We start from the raw sequence: 18,603 nt of genomic DNA, 5'->3' as shown, positions 1-18,603 counted from the left end.
AAACAACAGTCAGGACCCGTCCCCCCCACACGTAGGCGGAGGGAGTGTACCCTCTCGTTCACCGGGGTAAACCCCAACGTACAGGCACCAAGATGGGGGGCAACAAGTATGCCCACTCCTGCTCGGCGCCTCTCACCGGGGACAACTCCAGAGTGAAAGAGTGTCCAACCCCTCTCAAGGAGAGGGGTTGGACACCACCCAGCCCACAATACACCCGACCCCTTTGGCCCCTCCCATAGGTGGTGAGCCCATGGGAAGGGGGATCCATGTCACCTCTTTGGGCTGTGCCCGGCCGGGCTCCATGGGTGAAAGCCCGGCCACCAGGCGCTCGCCAACGTGCCCCACCTCCAGGCCTGGCTCCAGAGTGGGGCCCCGGTGACCCGCGTCCAGGCGAGGGAATACTGTGTCCAATATTTATGTTCATCATTAGGGGTCTTTGGGCTGCACTTCATCTGGCCCCTCACCTAGGACCTGTCTGCCTTGGGTGACTCTACTAGGGGCATGAAGCCCCTGACAGCGTAGCTCCTAGGATCATTGGGACACTCAAACCCCTCCACCACGGTAAGGTGGCAGCCCAGGGAGGGGCTGGTGTGGAAGTAGCAAACACATTGCATGACATTGTGTAAAACATCCTTTAAAGGTTTGACCAAAATGGCTCTAACTGTTCTTTCTCATCACAAAACGATCACAGTTCAAAAGTCTGGCATGAAAAGAGGTGGGTGATATGCTAGCCTTTTCATTTAAAAATGCATCTATTGAAAGCTACTTAATTTTCACAGAAATCCACAATAAGATCTTCAGTTTTCTCCATTCGCATCTCTCTCTTTCCATATGCTTCTGGAAGCCACATTCTGCTTCAGAGTGGGGCGGGCGGCTCAAAGTGGTTCCTAAGATGGTTCAAAAGGTTTAACTCAATCTTATCAAACACTGATGGTCCATGATCTTTAGGCAGCAAAGTCCTATGTTTTTTTCCCCACACTGGACAATAAAAGGTGTATATGAAATAACCATTAACAAGTTAACTGTCATGACTTTTACAAAGGAAATGAGCTCACCTGGAAGAAGCTTTCTAGGAATGTCTGCTGTTGTAGATGTTTGAATACAGGTGTGTCCTCAGGGGAGCAGAATAAACCACTGAGATGCTTTATGGCTCCTTCAGGCTGTCTGATATTCTGCTGTTTTTCTCTGACAGGGTGCCACAGGGATCAAAATGAAGTGCATCTTCTTCCTTTATGTACTGGTGATTCTGTGTGGCCATAAGGGTGTGCTGTCTGTAACCCCATCGTATGGTGAACGGGGCTCTGATCTTGGCATACAGGTGTTTCAGCAAGTAGTCCGCACAAAGCCCTTGGAGAATGTTGTTCTCTCACCTCATGGAGTGGCTTCCATCCTTGGGATGCTGCTACCTGGAGCCCATGGTGAAACCAGGAAGCAGATTATTAATTCTCTGCGATACAAGAAAAAAGGTGCGTGTGGAAGCTTGACAATAAAATGATCTGAAATCACTGCAGTGTCACGGGGCTGAGGAACTATAATGTAAATTGAGAAATGCCATGTTCTTGGTGTGCACAGGGCCTTATAAAATGTTGAGGAAGCTCCACAAGACCCTGACGTCCAAATCTAACCAGGATGCTGTGATGATTGCCAATGCCATGTTCAGCCAGAAAGGCTTTCCCATGGAAGAGGCGTTTGTGGCGACCAACAAAGCAAACTTTCAATGTGAGAGCAGGAACCTGGACTTCAGCAACCCCAGTGCAGCAGCTGATCAGATCAATGAATGGGTCAAAAATAAGACCAAAGGTAAGGATCTTAGTGCAGTGTTGTGAATCCATCCCTTTTAAAAGCAGATGAGTCTGTATTCTTCTGGTCAGGTTTGTTCTTATTTATTTGTGTAATTAAGTACAAGCATCGTGTTTTGGCTTGTTCTGACAACAGTTTTATTGCTTTTGCTGATTAATATGAGGGGTATAGTTCAACAGAGCAGGGCTTTGTTCCCTTAGTCCGACTTGACAAAGCCTAAATCTTCACTAAAAAATAACAGGTACAGTGACAGTGGTTCTAAAGTTACCTCAGAGTTTCTGCTTTAGTTTTTGTGCATGGCTTGAAAAGTTCATTTGACACTTTTTCTGCTCAAGATACACTGATACATTCATAAAGTTACAGGGGGAAAAATGGTGACGCATTAATATTGCATGCATGTACCTGAATTAGTACTCATAGAAATGTTTTTAAAGAGAATACTGCTGTCCAGGCTTAGTTTGAGGATTTAACAAGAAAAGAATAATTGTAAGAGGTGTAATGGTATTTATTAGTACCATTTTAGTGCAAGCGAGGCAGTCTGACAATCAGATTCACACGCAACTTAACAAGTAAAATGCCTGCTGAATATATTCTATTATAAATGTATTATTAATGACAAAATTGGAATGCTGTCACTTTCACAGATTATCTAGTAAAGTCTACTAGGGTTTATTGTGAGTTTTGGCACGTAGCTTTAAATAATTTTAATTGAAAGAGAGTTGGGCTGCAGATCAGGGGAAGGGTCTGTCTCTGCTTTATGAGTCTACGTGTGTCTTTAAGAATATTGTATTCACTTCAGAGTTGGTGTTTCATATTAAATAATCCAAAAAGATTATTCACCTCAAGTTACTATACGAGCTCTGCTGATCAGGAATCACCTCCTGGGAAGGGAAGGGAGGTCTGGTTTAGAGACAAATTTGAAAATTTAGAAACTAAAGAATCTTTCATTTTGGCAGTCAAAGCAAAAACAGATGGTGTTGTGTTTCTCACTTTGTTTTTTTATTTTTAAATGACTGTTTATGTCCTAAAACAGCTGAAGAATCCAGCCATTAGCTCACAGGCGCCCCCAGCAGACAGAAATGGATTACTGCATGTCTCACTCTGGCTTTCAACATGATCCATCCATCCATTTTCTTTACCCACTTGTCCTTCCTGGGTCACGAGGAGCTGGTGTCTGTCTCCAGCAGTCACTGTGCGAGAGGCGAGGGACACCCGGGACAGGTCACAGGTCCATCACAGGGACACGTGGAGACAAACAACCAATCACTGTCACTCACAGGGATAGTTTTAGAGTTAGCAATTAGTTAACCTATCATGCATGTTTTTGGAGGAAACCGGAGGAAACCCATGTGTGCACAGGGAGAACATGTAAACTCCACCCAGAAAGACCTCAGGTTTGGGAAGCGATCCTGAAGACGACAGCTCTAACCACTTCACCACTGTGCCACCTAGGATTAAATGTATACTATATGTGAAATTCGTTAGGACTTTTTTGAGGGGGGGGTAATAAAAGTGTCAAGAAACATTATATTGGCAACAGAGAGGGAGAAATCCAACAGAAATAGCATTTCTAACACAAATTAAATATGAAATAAATATTAATATTTGTTATGTTACCATGGTGATGGAGCTATGCTTAGAGATCCTCCTCATGATACTGAAAACAACATGGGAAATCCTGCTCTGAAGTATACGCCTCTGGAATGAAGTGCTAATTACAGACATATATCTGCATAGTTTTATGTCCAGCAACAAAGAGAAATTAATTCTAACTACATGTGGGCTGTTTGTTACTGATCACATTACAAACTTTTAACAGAGCAACAGTCTTCATTTCCTTTTTCTTGCTGATGATGATGATGCATTATTACTTCTACTTTTCTCATGAACACAAAATAGCTTTCTTACTTTATTCTTTTATCTAAATGTTAATTTACTGTTGCATATTTCTCCAGGTCACATCCCCAGCCTGATCAAAGCAGACATGCTGGATTCAGCGCTGACCCGTTTGGTTGCTGTTAACTCGATCTACTTCAGAGGCTTGTGGAAGTCTTGCTTCCAGCCCAACAACACGAAGATGAGACCCTTCAATGGGGGGGATGGAGAAGTTTATAAAGTTCCAATGATGTCCCAGCTAGCAATCTTTAACATAGGTAAGTGTTGTGTTAAGAAAAGATTTGCCCACATACAGACGGTGGTTCATGATGACTTTTACTGACTAATGCATTTCACAGCCACATATTTTTATTTGTCTTTTCAGAGAAACATTTGGTCTATAATTGAAAGTGTTAGTTTATTTAACTGGTATTTGAATCTGTGCTGCAATAAAAGAAGTAGTTAAAATCACTGTGTTTGCCAGTAATAAGAGCCAGCGGGGAACGCTGAACACATCTTATTGGGGACTTTTCATTTCCATTAAACCAAAGTTTATTTTTGCATTAAGGACCTTCCTTGATTGGTAGTTTCATATTTCAACAGAACGGTTCTGCAGGTTTGTTACAAACTCTATCAGAAATCTTTCTAATAAATGTTCCATGTGCACTCAGGTCTGACAAATGATTGTTTTAATGACATTTTGAGGATCCACTCAGTTCCAGTTTGTGATTCATAGAGGAGGCTGTGGTGAGTTGAAATGCAGGCTTAGATGTGTTACATCCAGAAGATATTTAGTCTCGTGTGAATGAAATGATGCACTAGTCAGCCGTCTATATTTAGATGAGCTGTCAGAGCTGTTAGCATGGTGAGGGTGCACGGGGGATAGATTCTCATACAGCCACAGTGTTAAAGTGAGGCCATGTTCAGCTCTGAGAGCCAAATGTCCTTTCTGTTCTTTTATTTCTAGGTTTGTCCTCAAAGGTCTTAAGTCACTCTGTTCACTTAGATAATGCATTGACTGAAGTATTGTGTACACATAATTTATAAATTTAAAACTTATTTTGTCGCAGTTAGTTGGACAATCTTAAGACAAACCTTTTTAGAGACTGTCGATGAGATGCTTGTGGCATGAGGCTCCATCTGCAGTGAGTTATATTCATTAATTGGCCTAAATCAACCTTCAGCTAACATGTTTGTCATTCTTGTTTCCTGACAAGAGTCTCGCTAGATGATTTTAAACAGTTTCATGTCTCAACATGTAGTAACAAAAGTAGCACATAATAATAATAATAATAATAATTAAAACTTCCAGTATCTGGAAGTTTTTTTTGGTTTTTTTTAGAAAGCATCCCCATGTTATTAGACTGTGACCTTCATGTTAGACTATAATTTGATATTGTACTTGGAGAAATTTGTGTTTGGTTTATTCCAGATTTTACTGGACTGCTTTTGTACAAACAGTTCAGATGGTATCCTTGACTTTTGTCCTACACAATGATTTTCCAAAATGTTTGAGGACTAAGAGGAGGGAAACGTTCCAGGAGAGGAAAATCCAGAGTGTAGGCCTGAGGGTAGCAACTCTAAATGTAGGAACAATGACAGGTAAATGTAGAGAGCTGGCTGACATGATGCAGAGGAGGAAGGTAGATGTATTATATTAAGAGACAAAGTGGAAGGGCAGCAAGGTTTAAGCTGTTTTACCACAGTGTGGATAGGAAAAGAAATGGGGAAGGGGTGAAGGAGTAAGAGTTGGCAATGTAGTCGAGGTGAAAAGAGTGTTAGATAGGGTGATGTGTGTGAAGGTAGAAGTAGAAGGTCTGATGTTCAGTGTTGTCAGGTTGGATGTGATGCAGAAGAGAAAGAGAAATTCTGGAAGGATCTGGATGAAGTGATGGAGAGTAAGGAGGAGAGAGTGGTGATCAGAGCAGATCTGAATGGACATGTTGGTGAAGGAAATGGAGGACATGAGGAAGTGAAGGGCAGGTTTGGTGTCAAGGAAGGACAGATGGTGGTGGATTTTGCCAAGAGGGTAGAAATAGCTGTAGTCAACACCCATTTCCAAAAGAGGTGGAACACAGTTTGACCTATAAGAGTGGAGGCAGGAGTACACAGGTAGACTACATTCTGTGTAGAAGAGCTAACCTGAGGGAGATTATGGACTGTAAGGTTGTGAAAGGGGAGAGTGTGGCCAGACAGCATTGGATGGTGCTGTGGAGGATGACTGTTGTGGTGATGAAGAGGAAAATAATAAAGGCAGAGAAGAGGACCAAAAGCTGGAAGTTGAGCAGGGTTTCCCCCAGAAAAGAGGCTAAGCCTGGTGGTAGGTGGCCGATCACCTGTGATCGACTGTGATTTAGTAAAAAAAAAAATTAAAGTTGACAGGAAAGTTGAAAATATGGCTATTTATTATGTGATATTGTAAGATATTTGTGTCAAATATTTACACAACTACAGTTTTACAAAAAGGCCCTTTTGAAATACTTTTTTAAACAACAATACAAATAAAAAAATAAAATTTAAGTCACATTTACAAATAAATTAAATTACCATAAATGAAAAAGTGCAAACAAAGCACCAACACACGTCTCACTTCCAGGCCAATGAATAACAACAGAGAACTCTGACAAACAGAGAGATCCTGTACTGTGCTTTTTGTGGCACAGGCTGCATGTTGGATCACTACATGGAACAACAAAACAAAACATCTAATGCTGAATTTAACAGCATCATTTTACTGGTAAACAAGGATAATATTTTCACTAAGTACAAAACATGCTTACCATATTCGGTCTTATAAAGACACCCGCTGAATTTTAGCTCAACTAACCATTTTTGGTTAAACCCACTGATATTTATTGCTGTGGCTCTGACAACCTGCTAACTCCAGGTAGCTGAAGGAGGCTCGGCCTCAGGGCTCATTAGAGTCCTGCAGGGCTCCGTGCTGATACAGGTGAACCAGCTCCTCTAGAGCACCAAAATCATCCATTTTGAACGAAGTGCGGCGCGTGATCCACATCAAGTTATAAAAGGTGCACGACATGACTTCGTGCAGGGGCGGAGACAGCGCGATTGCGTCACTGTTGGCACGTGCACCCTCGTGTGGTGAGGTAGATAAAGGTAGTAGTTTTGGGGGTGCTGGCAGAAAAAAATGTGTATAAAAAATGACGTATTTATAATAAACAAGCAGAGCTTAGCCTGGCGGCAGGAACATCAAAGCCTGGTGTCCCGCCAGGCTTATAATACGCTGGGGGAAACCCTGTTTGGAAGAATGTTGTGAGGAGTTCAGAAAGGAACTATTAAAGCCTCTGGGTGGTAAGAAAGGGCTTCTAGATGACTGGGCTACGACAGCCACAGTGATTAGAGAAACAGCTAGGAATGTACTTGGTGTGTCATCTGGACAGAAAAAAGATGAGAAGGAAACCTGGTGGTGGAATAGTGAAGTGCAGGAAGTTATCTAGAGGAAGAGATTAGCCATTAAGGAGGGAGTGAAGGACTTGTATCAACTAGGTAGACAGAGGGACCAGGCTGGAAAGGATGTGCAGCAGGTAGGCTTGTTAAAGATAGAAATGGTAATGTTCTAACAAGAGAGGAGAACATGATGGGAGGATGGAAGGAGAACTTTGAGGAGCTGATGACTGAAGAGAATCAATGGGAAAGAAGAGTAGAGTTCATAGAAACTGTGGACCAGGAAGTGGAAAAGATTAGTGAGGATGAAGTCTGGAAAGCTTTGAAGAGGATGAAGAAAGGGAAGGCAGCTGGACCTGATGACATACCAGTGGAGGGATGGAAATGTCTAGAAGAGATTGCAGTGAGAGTTTTGACTTGATTATTTAATGGCACTATTGAGAGTGAGAAAATGTCTAAGGAATGAAGACGTGTGTTGGTGCCTAGTTTTAAGAACAAGGAGTTGAAGCAACTACAGGGGAATGAAGTTGATGAGCCACTCAATGAAGATCTGGGAGAGAGTTGTGGAAGCTAGACTTAGACAGGAGGTGACTATTTGTTAGCAGCAGGATGGTTTTATGCCAAGAAAGAGCTCCACAGATGCTGTCTTTGCTTTGAGGATGGTGATGGAGAAGTACAGAGAGTGTGAGAAAGAACTGCATCAAGGATCGGCTCTGAGCTTCTTGTTTGCTCTGGTGATGGACAGATTAACAGATGAGGACAGGCAGGAATCCTCGTGGACTATGATGTTTGCAGATGACATCATGATCTGTGGTGAGAACAGAGAACAGGTGGAAGAAAACCTGGAGAGGTGGAGGTATGCACTTGAAAGATGAGGAAAGTCAGCCTTAGGAAGATAGAGTACCTGTGTGTGAATGAGAGGTAGGCAGGAGGAACAGTGAGGCTACAAGGTCAGAGGTCACAAAGGTGCAGGACTTTAAGGACTTAGGGTCGACTGCCCAGGAGAATTGGGAGTGAGGTAAAGAGGTGAAGAAGAGAGTCCAGGCAGGATGGAGTGGATGGAGAAAAGTTTCAGGAGTGATTTGTGACAAAAGGGTAGCACCAAAGGTCAAAGGAAAGGTTTACAGGACAGTGGGGAGAGTAGCCATCTTCTATGGTTTGGAGACATTGGGACGGACAAAAAGACAGGAGACAGGAGTGGAAGTGTCAGAGCTGAAGATGTTGAGGTTCTCCTTGGGAGGGACAAGGATGGACAGGATTAGGAATGAGGTCATCAGAGGTCCAGCCCAGGTTGAACGACTGGGAGATAAAGTTAGAGAGGCCAGACTGAGATGGTTTGCACATGTGGAGGGGAGGTAGGGCTGGGCGATATGGCTAAAAAGCATATCATGATATAAGCATTTCATATTGGTCAATATCGATAATTGAGTTTTTTTTTTACCTATTTAAAATAAGGACCAGGAGTAAAAAGGCTGAATCTAAATTCTTTAATTTTAAATGTAACCATCAACCTTTTAAAAAGAGGTCAACACAACTATGAAAAACTGTCAATTAAATAAACATACTGGTCAATGTGCAACGATAGCCATAAAGTAAAAGCTTCTCAACTGTGCTGAGTGGTAGCATGTCCTTCGCTAAATGATACGCAACAGCATCTGTTATTTCTTTAAAACGTTTTGTCGTATGGCGCTGCTGCCGAGTACCTCTTGATGGTTGTCTGTTGCCCCTTGTGTGTTGTTCCACTGGCGAATGTCGGTAGCTGTTTGACGCTGCTGTATTCTAGCGGATGAGAGCGGCTGAGGTGGTCAAATAAATTGGTGGTATTGCCATACTTGGTCGGGATGACAACCTTGCATAACTTGCAGACAACATTGGTCTGACTCTTTCTGGACTTAAATTATCTGTAATACTGCCAAACGGGTGACATGACAGTTTCTCTTTTATCCACAATTTCTTCTGGAGTTGTCATTTTCTCATTTCACTCTTTGCCTGGTGCCTTAACGTGAAACAACTACTGCGCATGTTACTCAATAGGCTGTTGCTGGCAAGCTAGCAGATGTCACTGCTAACTCACTTAGCTAGGCTATGATAGGTTGAGAGGCTAAAGCTGTGCCTCTGCCTACATCCCCCAGAATGCTGTGTTGTTCTGGATCGGAGTTCAGTGAAAGTATTGAATGTTCTATCGGACGTATTTTCTATTGATATTGCCTTAAGAGGAGGGACAGTGGGTATATTAGAGGGACGTTACAGATGCTCCTGCCAGGAAAAAGACTAAGAGATACATGGATGCAGTTAGAGAGGACATGGAGGTAGTTGGAGTGAGGACAGTGGACACAGAAGACAGATGGAGGAAGACGACTCACCGTGGTGATCCATGAAAAGAGAACAGCTGAAAGTAGTGGTTTGACCAGTGTTGAAGTGTATTGTGGTAAAATTTGGATGAACTTTGTTCTTCTGTGTCAGCAGTGGGTTTCCTGTCATTCCATAAAAGCCTTTTTAGAACATTGTCTTTTACATACTGGAGTCATGATTATGGTCTTTATTGAAGTGGGAGTGATATCTTCTTTGGACTTTTTTGTGACTTTCTTCATGAGTCATAGTTGTACTCTTGGGGGATTTTGGAAAGATGGACACTTGTGGAAAGGTTCATTGTTTCAGATTTCTATTTTTATTCTCCCACTGTTGCTCTTCAGAGTCTCCAGAGTTTCAGAAAAACCTTTGTAGTCCTCCTTACACTGCAATACTTGTTTTGTTTGTTCTGATCTTTTCTTTTTTAATGACATGGTAACTGCAGAGACCTCTCTCAGGTTTCTGTGTAAATGTAGCTCAAGGTTGACCTTTACATTCAAAACTTTGAACTGCCTTTGTTTTTCAAATGTTTGCTTCATAACGGAAATCGGCATACAAATAGTAAAATAGGTTATTGCCCACCGCCAAAGGGCAGAGGTGCACAATGGTTTTTGCCTGTGTGTGTGTTTTATCAAAATGAACCATTAAACACTTTTTTTTAATGAAACTTCTGATTATTATTGGCTGTAAAGTTAACAGGAAAGTTGAAAATATGGCTATTTATTATGTGATATTGTAAGATATTTGTGTCAAATATTTACACAACTACAGTTTTACAAAAAAGCACTTTTGAAATACTTTTTTTAAATAAATACAAATTATTTGCACCTAATTTGAATCCTAATTTAAGTCACATTTACAAATAAATTAAATTACCATAAATGAAGTGCAAACAAAGCACCAACACACGTCTCACTTCCAGGCCAATGAATAACAACAGACAGATGCTGGACTGTACTGTGCTTTCTGTGGCACAGGCTGCATGTTGGATCACTACATGGAACAACAAAACAAAGCATCTAATGCTGAATTTAACAGCATCATTTTACTGTTAAACAAGTACATAATATAAGCACAAAACATGCTGACTGTATTCAGTCTTATAAAGCCACCTGCTGACTTCCAGCTCAGCAAACCTCTGTGGTCTATAAACTCTCCTTTTTATCAGCTGCAGCAGTAATCTCCTTCCATGAGTTTTAAACAGTTTGATTATCTTTGTGATCTCTCACAGAGGGATCATAGAAATGCTGATACAGGCGAACCAGCTCCTCTAGAGCACCGAAATCGTCCTTGTGAATGGAGCGCAGCGTGTGCGGTCCAAGTGAAGTTACAGAAATTGGGAGGTGCACGACCACGTGACGGGACACTCGCAGGGCCTTCGCTCAGGGGCAGGGACAGCGCGATTGCGTTACTGTTGCCGCGTGCACCCTCACGCGGTGATCAACGCATCAAGTTGATGCGGGTGGAAAAGAACCATTTTATAATAAACAATCAGAGTTTAGCCTGGCAGCACACCAGGCTGATAATACACTGGAGGGAACCCCGGATTAACCTTGGAGTCAACCTGATTCAGGAAGGCTGCTACAGCCAACTGACCTTAAAAGCACAAATGTCTGGGACTTTCAGATACTGACCTAAAATTTGGTGTGGCAGTAGACCGATCCCCATCACATAGTCTGAGCACTAACAGATGTTTAAAACTATTGGAGTCAACTTGGTCTTTCAGCAAAATATTTAATGGACTGTAATTTCTCCCCTCCCATAAAAAGTTTTTCTGCTTAAAACTCTGTCATTAAAGATGATGGGCAAGATGCAGTCTTTTAAGGAACGCTAGGCCCATACTTCCATCTGTTTTGTGTCATTCTTCCAAAGTTACTGATAGGCTGTCTTACTGTCTCAGGCATGGCCACCACTCCTGAGGGGCTCAAATACAGAGTCATTGAGCTGCCCTATCATGGCAACACCGTCTGCATGCTCATCGTTGTGCCTTATGATGAGAACACACCTCTGTCCCAGGTCATCCCACACATCAGCACAGCCACGGTGCAGAGCTGGACGAAGCTGATGCACATGAGGAAGGTCCGCCTGCTCATTCCCAAGTAAGATGCACACATATGGGAACATGTACGACTGTAGCTTTGAATGTAAGCAACAATAAGTGTTTGTTTGGGATTTTCTAGGTTTGCTGCAGATGCAGAAGTGGATTTGAAAGACCCGCTCTCTGCACTTGGAGTCACAGACATATTCAGTGAGGATGCAGCTGACTTTTTTCACCTCAGTAAGTGAAAACATCAGCACTCTAAACCTGACAATGGTGCAGAGATTCCAGCAGCAGGTTATTCAGACATGAGTCAGTGTTACAGTATGTGAGGATTGTTAGTTGTTTACTGCTGAGAGCAGAACTATGAATGATTGCAGTGTTCAGTGTGAAAAACTGAACCAGTGCTGGTCACAAGTTCCGATGGACTGAAAGGAGATGGAGGTGAAGTGCTCTACTGCCATCATGTGTCATGGACCAAAATTCACCACAGACAACATCTTTACTTTAGCCCCATCTTGTGTGGTGTGGAGTAAAAACTGGCAGTGGACAATTTGAGCTGAGGTACTAAAGCTCCTGTTTTCTCAGGTGCTGACCCAGTGTTTGTATCCAAGGCACTCCAGAAAGCCAAAGTTATTGTGAATGAAGAAGGAACAAAAGCAGCAGCTGCCACCAGTAAGTGTTTTTTCACTCCCTCACTCACTATAGAGTAGACTAAATAGGTGCTTTTTACATTTCACTCTGCTCCAATGCAGCATGCCTCATAAATGTGGGTCAAGTATTCAGTTAGTTGTTGCATAAGATAAGACAAGAACTATTCAAGGTAAAGTCCTTGAGAGGGTCTCCAGTTCGAAGTAATCATTGACAGGGAACTGTCATGTTTCCCATTTAAGACTTAAGTTGGCCTTCTATTATAGAAATAAAACGTGTTTCTCTGTCTTGTTTTAGTACGATGTGTGCTGCTGCCTTTCTCAGTCAGGTTACTCTTGTGAGAGAGGTCATGGTCTCAACGGGTTTATAGCTGCTTAAATAAAGGTCTTTTGATTTATATATATTTTTATATCACTAGCAAGATGCTCAACATCATTTTGTTGTTTTTGGCTGAGAAATTATAATTATGTCTTTGTAAAATTGACATAAAATTTATTTAGACATATTTCTTACACTTTTTATTGTATCGTTTTACTTAAACATAGATTGTATTTACAACCGTAAGAACCTTGATTATACTTATAAATGAATATAATCTACAACTGATTTCAGCCTGTAGTTTGTGTGCAGATATGAAAACAAGCATTTGATTTATGCTGTGATTGAACATGTTTCATATTTCTAAATGTAGTTTCACTTCAGATTTTTCTAATAATCGACCTGTTGTAACTCTTGTGTTTCAGCTGCTATTTTGATGGCTCGGTCCTCCCCCCCCTGGGTTACAGTGGACAGGCCTTTCCTCTTCCTCATCAGGCACCACCCAACAGGTACATCTCAAATAGCTTGACTCACACGTTGGTTTTTGACTGTCCACTTTTCTGTTTTGTATGTAGATGTGTATTTTGCTCTGTGGATGTGAAAGGAACATGATTTTGACTATAAAGTTGACTTTGCTTTCATGCTTTGCTGTGTGTGTCTGCAGGTACCATCCTGTTTCTGGGTCAGATCAACCAGCCCTGAGGCCGCAGGCTGCACACACCATTCAGCAGCACCTGGAGTAATTACACACTGCTGTGCATGAACACACACATAAATCAGGCTGTAGAATGTACAGTGTGGATGTGTTTTAAATATTACTCTTTTTTATGTTAATCGTTTTCTGCAGCACATAACAAACTTTTCAGAATGTTTTGCAGATTGTTTTCCTGCTGTTCATTTCTTTTATTACATTTTTAATGACTAAAAGTGAAATGTGTGATTTCTTTTTTCCTAACTCTGGAGTACAATGAAGATTATTATTTATTGGCTCACAGTTTGAGTTGAGTCATGTAACTCCTGTTTATTACGTTTATATGAGCATCAGCTAATCTTAAAGACTTTACCCTCAGCTGTTATTTTTGTTTTTCTTTTGCTGAGGAAATCTTCTGTTGCTTCATATTGGAAAACAAAAATAAATGCACATATTTATAACAACAGAGAAATGACTCTAGTAGTTTTTGTTTGTTTGTTCAAACATTTTTGCCTAAAGATTCATGCATATGACTTGTGTTTTGTTTTTTTAAATACCAAGCAAAGTGAAAGTTGTGTTGATTTGGTCATACGTGTTACAGAACAGGGCTCTCCAGGGTTGGTTTTCTGACAAGCAAGTTATTTTGTGTATCCTGTCTGTTTCCTCCCACAGCCAAAAAGCATCCACATTAGGGTGGTTGGTAAGTGTGAGTGAGTGTCAGAGCTTGTTTTTGTGTCCCTGTGATGTCCCCTGTGATGTCCCTGCGACCTGAAGCAGCCGTACTGACACCCATGCTGGTAAAGTCCAAATGTAGGGCCTTTGGGAACCTTTTTGCCGTTTGGTTTTATTACTGATGATTTATTTATAGAGGGTTTTTGTTTGTTTGTTTTTTAATCAATAATTAAACTTGTTAAAGAAATGTCAGCTTTTACAGTTTACTCTTTGAACTCGATTTGATTTAAAAGCTACAATGAAGAGGTCATTTATCTGCAGTTTAAGGTGCTTTTTAGGTTTGATACCGTTGGAGGACTTATTGCTTTAGGGCTCTGGGATCTATGGTCATATAGATTGTAGCTAATAAACTACTGAACTTATGGTCTGGTCAACATACTCTGTGACTCAAAGGCCAAAGTGGCCTTTGGATAACTTCTAATTAAATTCAGTTCAGTTTATTTATATTGCTCCAAGTCACAACAAGAGTCGTCTCAGAGCTCTGTATAAAAACATTTACGTACATCCTAAAAGCCAATTAGTAAAAAGTATTTATCTAAGGAAGCCAGAAGATTGCATTGAATCTTCACTTCGTCACAGTCTCCCATCCTCAGCAGCACATTGACAACAGTGGAGAGGAACAACTTCCTCTTAACAGGAAGAAACCTCCAGCAGAACCAGACTCAGGACCAGGACCAGCAGCCATCTGCTTCACCCAGCTGGGCTTTGAGAGGACAGGAAAGAGACAGAATGAGTGGATCCAGGTGGAGTTTCTACTGGAAGAAACTCATGTTACTGACAGAAATAATTACAGCAGAGCAAATAAAGGAAATGCTTCCAGTTTGTCCTCCAGCGGTCTGAGCCTATAGCAGCAGAACTAAGGGAGAGCTCAGGAAACCCAAGTCAACCCGAACTATAGGATTGATCGAAAGAAAGTTTTAAGCCTCAGGGTGTCAGCCTCACGGACAGAAACTGGAAGTTGGTTCAACAAGAGAGGAGCCTGAGAACTGAAAGCTCTGCCTCCTGTTCTACTTTTAGAAACTCTAGGAACCACAAGTAAACCTGCAGTCTGAGAGTGAAGAGCTCTGTTAGGAAAATACAAAACAGTTAGATCTTTATTATAAGATGGAGCTTGGTTGTTCAGAGCTTTGTATGTTAGAATTAAGATTTTAAAATCTGTTCTGAATTTGACAGGGAGCCAGTGGAGAGAAGCTAAAACTGGAGAAATATTATTTCTCCCTCTAACTCTCATCAGAACTCTGGCAGCAGCATTTTGGATCAGCTGAAGACTTTTAAAGAGTTTTTTGAACACCCAGATAATAAAGTATTACAGTAGTCCAGCCTAGACATGATAAATACATGGACCAGCTTTTCTGCATCATTTTGAGACAAGATGTTTCTGATTTTAGTGATATTATGTAGGTGGAGGAAAGCAGACCTGGTAACATTTTTAATGTGGGGGTTAAAGTTAAAAGTTAAAATTTCCTGACCCACAATAACATCAAAGTTCTTTAAATTAGAACTGGAGGCCAAATTAATGTCATTCAGAGGAAGTGAAAGGCGGCAAAGTTTGTTCCCAAGATTCTCCAGTATACCTGCCTCTGTCTTATCTGAGTTTAAAAGCAGAAAATTAAGAGTTATCCAGGTTTTTATGTTTTGTTTTTTTTTCCAAGTTTATTTGATAGGGACAGACACACATTTACATAGACAAACTGAATGAAACAGCAGTCCCATGTTAGCATCATGGTGCAATAGCAACAGCTAATTCGCAGCACTTGTCCCTAGATGGGCTTTTTTTTAAAAAAAAAAAAGAAAATTAAAGTAAAATCATTTGAAATAACACAACATAATATATACAAACAGAGAAGTGTAAAGAAATTAAAAATGAGTACGGGTCATTATAAGCATGTCTTTAAGACATGCTTATAATCTAAGTAACTGATTGGATTCATTAGGTTTTATAGATAAAAATAACTGAGTATCATCAGCATCAGCTACCATCTTCAAATGGTAACAAAACAATTTAAATCAGTTTATACAACCCCAAGTCTGAAAGAGTTGGGATATTGCATAAAATGTATGTAAAACCTGAATGCAATAATTAGGAAATTTCATAAACCCATATTTTATTCACAATGGAACATAGGAATATAGCAAATGTTTATTTATTTATTTAAAATGTATCCTTTTTAGGGTGGTGGGGGGCAGCAATTTGATGGCAACCACACATCTCAAAAACCTGGGACAGGTGCAACAAAAGGCTGTAAAAGTAAGTGGTATGAATAAGAGATGACTGGAGGTTAATTGGCAGCAGGTCAGTAAGAGGACTGGGTATAAAAAGAGCTTTTTAGAGAGGCTGAATCTCAGAAATAAAGGTGGGAGAAGGGTTCCAAATCTCTGAAAACCTGTCAAAATAGTGACATAATAATGTTCCTCAATGTAAAAATGTGACGGCTTTGTATATCTCATCATCTATAGTTCATGATATCAAACAATTTTTTTATAATATCCTGGAGAAATCTTTGTGTGCAGAGGACATGGCCAAAAGTCAATGTTTGATGCCTGTGACCTTCAGGTCCGATTCTGTTCTGGACATCACTGCATGGGCTCAGGAACACTGTCTGTAAACACAGTTCAGTGTCCCATCCACATATGCTGCTGAAAGCTCTATCATGCAAAGAAGAACACGCCACCATCTTCTCTGGGCCAAAGCTCATTTAAAATGGACTGAAGCAAAATAGAAAACAATGCTGTGGTCAGACAAATCAAAGTTTGCAATTCTTTTTGAAACGTCCTCCATACTAAAGAGGAGAGAAACCATCTAACCTGTTATCAGCACACAGTTCAAAAGCCTGCTTCTCTGATGGTATGGGGGTACATTCATGTCCATGAGCATGAGAGCATAAAAAAACAACATATGCTCCCATCTAGACTTCCCATTTTGAGGAAGGCCTTGCATATTTCAGGAAAATAAGGTAAACTGCATACTGCAACCATTGCAACAGCATGGCTTTGAGAAGAGCTCACAGCTGAACCGGCCTTCCTGCACTCCAGACCTCTCACCAACTGCAAATCCAGCAAAGAAGATCCAGGACTGTTGAACGGCTAGAATCCAACATCAGACAAGAATGGGATAACATTCCTCTCCAAAACCTCTAGTAACTGCTCTCCTCAGTTCCTGTATGTTTTAAAAGAAGAGGAGATGTTTCATAGTGGGAAACATGGCCCTGCCCCAACTTTTTTTGGATGTGTTCATCCATCTATCCATTTTCTTTACCCGCTTCTCCTGTCTGGGTGGTGGGCAGCAGTCTCTGTGCCAGAGGCAGGGGACAGCCTGGACAGGTCACAGAGAGACATGAATGTTTTTAGTCTTTGGGAGGAAACTGGGGTACCCGCAGTAAACCCACGTGAGCACAGGGAGAACATGTAAACTCCATAAAGGCCCCAGGTTAGGAAGGGATCCTGCAACTTTCTTACTAGGAGGCAACAGCTCCCACCACTGTGCTGCTGTTGCACCTCCATCAAATTCAAAATTACCTTATTTTTTTTTCCAAAAATGGCACAATTTGTTAGTTTAAACGCTTGCTATGTTTACTCAGTTCCATGGTGAGGGGCTGTGGTAGCTTGATGCTCAGTGCTGCAGGTTCAAGCCCAGGTTCAGTCCGCTTTAAAACATCTGCCAAGTCTTTCATGTTGGCTTGTTCTCTGTGAAGGGATCAGCCCAAATCATCCAACTCAAATGTTTGTGTTGGTAGAAGCAGACTAAGGGTGCTTTGTTTAAAAGAAACAGACATGGGATGACATATTTCATCAAAAGTTTCCTAAAGGATTGCTGTGAGTGTTTTCCAACATAGTTCTCCTGTAGAATATGCCATTAGCTTCAGATTGTGTTAATCTTGTCAGAATGTGTTTGAGGCTTTCCTGCAGTCATTACGGTAATCCTGACAGCGGCTCCGGGTGTCAGCTGATTCTCCTTCTACAGGCTAGTGAAGGAGGACAATTCTCTGAAGGAAACACTGCTGGCTCGGTGAACTCATCATGGCTGCAGAGATTCATTCCAGGCCTCAGACTGCTAGACCGGTTCTTCTGAACAAGATCGAGGGACACTCGGATTCCGTCAACGCGGCGGTTTTAATCCCCAAAGAAGATGGAGTGATCACGGTCAGCGAGGACAGGTGAGAGCCACCAGGCAGGCAAGCTAACGGCGGCTAGCGGGCTCCGTCTACTTACTGGTGATTACAGTGCGATATCTGGGCAAACAGGGAGAAACTGAAACCAGCGATAAACTGATTCACTTTGGCTATGTTTTATAGAATGAAAGGCGTCACGGGAGGTTCTTTAGTTATAAATTCATACATATTTGTTCATTCGTATGTATTCATCCTAAATAGATCTGCAAACAGCTATCTTAGTCTGTACAACGCTTATTCACGATTCGTGACGCGAAAACATATTTCAAACTACAAACCTTCGGCTTTCAAGTAGTTATCTTGTTATTGTTAACGTAAAAGTTGAACTCCTTTGTTTTCATTTGATTAAAAACATTGAAATGAATCTGATGACGCCACAACAGCTGGGTGTCACCAGACTCCTGTACAGTGAGTTGGACTCGGTGGACAGGTTGGGATCCCTGTCCCCTGATGTCCCACTGTTTAATCCAGAGTCCTTCAGGTTCACACTGTTTAATCCAGAGTCCTTCAGGTTCACACTGTTTAATCCAGAGTCCTTCAGGTTCACACTGTTTAATCCAGAGTCCTTCAGGTTC

General features: G+C 41.4%; 2 protein-coding genes across 2 annotated transcripts in view; both read left to right on the top strand.

The window, feature by feature from the left end:
- serpine2 (serpin peptidase inhibitor, clade E (nexin, plasminogen activator inhibitor type 1), member 2) overlaps window positions 1-13,602 on the top strand; it is a 16,716-nt gene extending 3,114 nt beyond the window's left edge. The window contains exons 2-9 of the mRNA XM_017438857.3: window positions 1,193-1,466; window positions 1,573-1,800; window positions 3,756-3,953; window positions 11,330-11,528; window positions 11,610-11,707; window positions 12,056-12,142; window positions 12,862-12,945; window positions 13,101-13,602. Of these exons, the coding sequence (XP_017294346.1) occupies window positions 1,211-1,466; window positions 1,573-1,800; window positions 3,756-3,953; window positions 11,330-11,528; window positions 11,610-11,707; window positions 12,056-12,142; window positions 12,862-12,945; window positions 13,101-13,138 (1,188 nt within the window). The 5' untranslated portion in view covers window positions 1,193-1,210 and the 3' untranslated portion in view covers window positions 13,139-13,602. The remainder of the gene's footprint in view (window positions 1-1,192; window positions 1,467-1,572; window positions 1,801-3,755; window positions 3,954-11,329; window positions 11,529-11,609; window positions 11,708-12,055; window positions 12,143-12,861; window positions 12,946-13,100) is intronic.
- Window positions 13,603-17,802: 4,200 nt separating this feature from the next.
- wdfy1 (WD repeat and FYVE domain containing 1) overlaps window positions 17,803-18,603 on the top strand; it is a 26,919-nt gene continuing 26,118 nt past the window's right edge. Inside the window, exon 1 of the mRNA XM_025002155.2 lies at window positions 17,803-18,013. Within this exon, the coding sequence (XP_024857923.1) occupies window positions 17,877-18,013 (137 nt within the window). The 5' untranslated portion in view covers window positions 17,803-17,876. The remainder of the gene's footprint in view (window positions 18,014-18,603) is intronic.

The sequence above is a fragment of the Kryptolebias marmoratus genome, linkage group LG2 (assembly GCF_001649575.2).
Source record: "Kryptolebias marmoratus isolate JLee-2015 linkage group LG2, ASM164957v2, whole genome shotgun sequence".
NCBI classification, from domain to species: Eukaryota; Metazoa; Chordata; class Actinopteri; order Cyprinodontiformes; family Rivulidae; genus Kryptolebias; species Kryptolebias marmoratus.
Note: the sequence above shows the minus strand (reverse complement) of the source record. Positions and strands in the feature narration are given on the sequence as shown.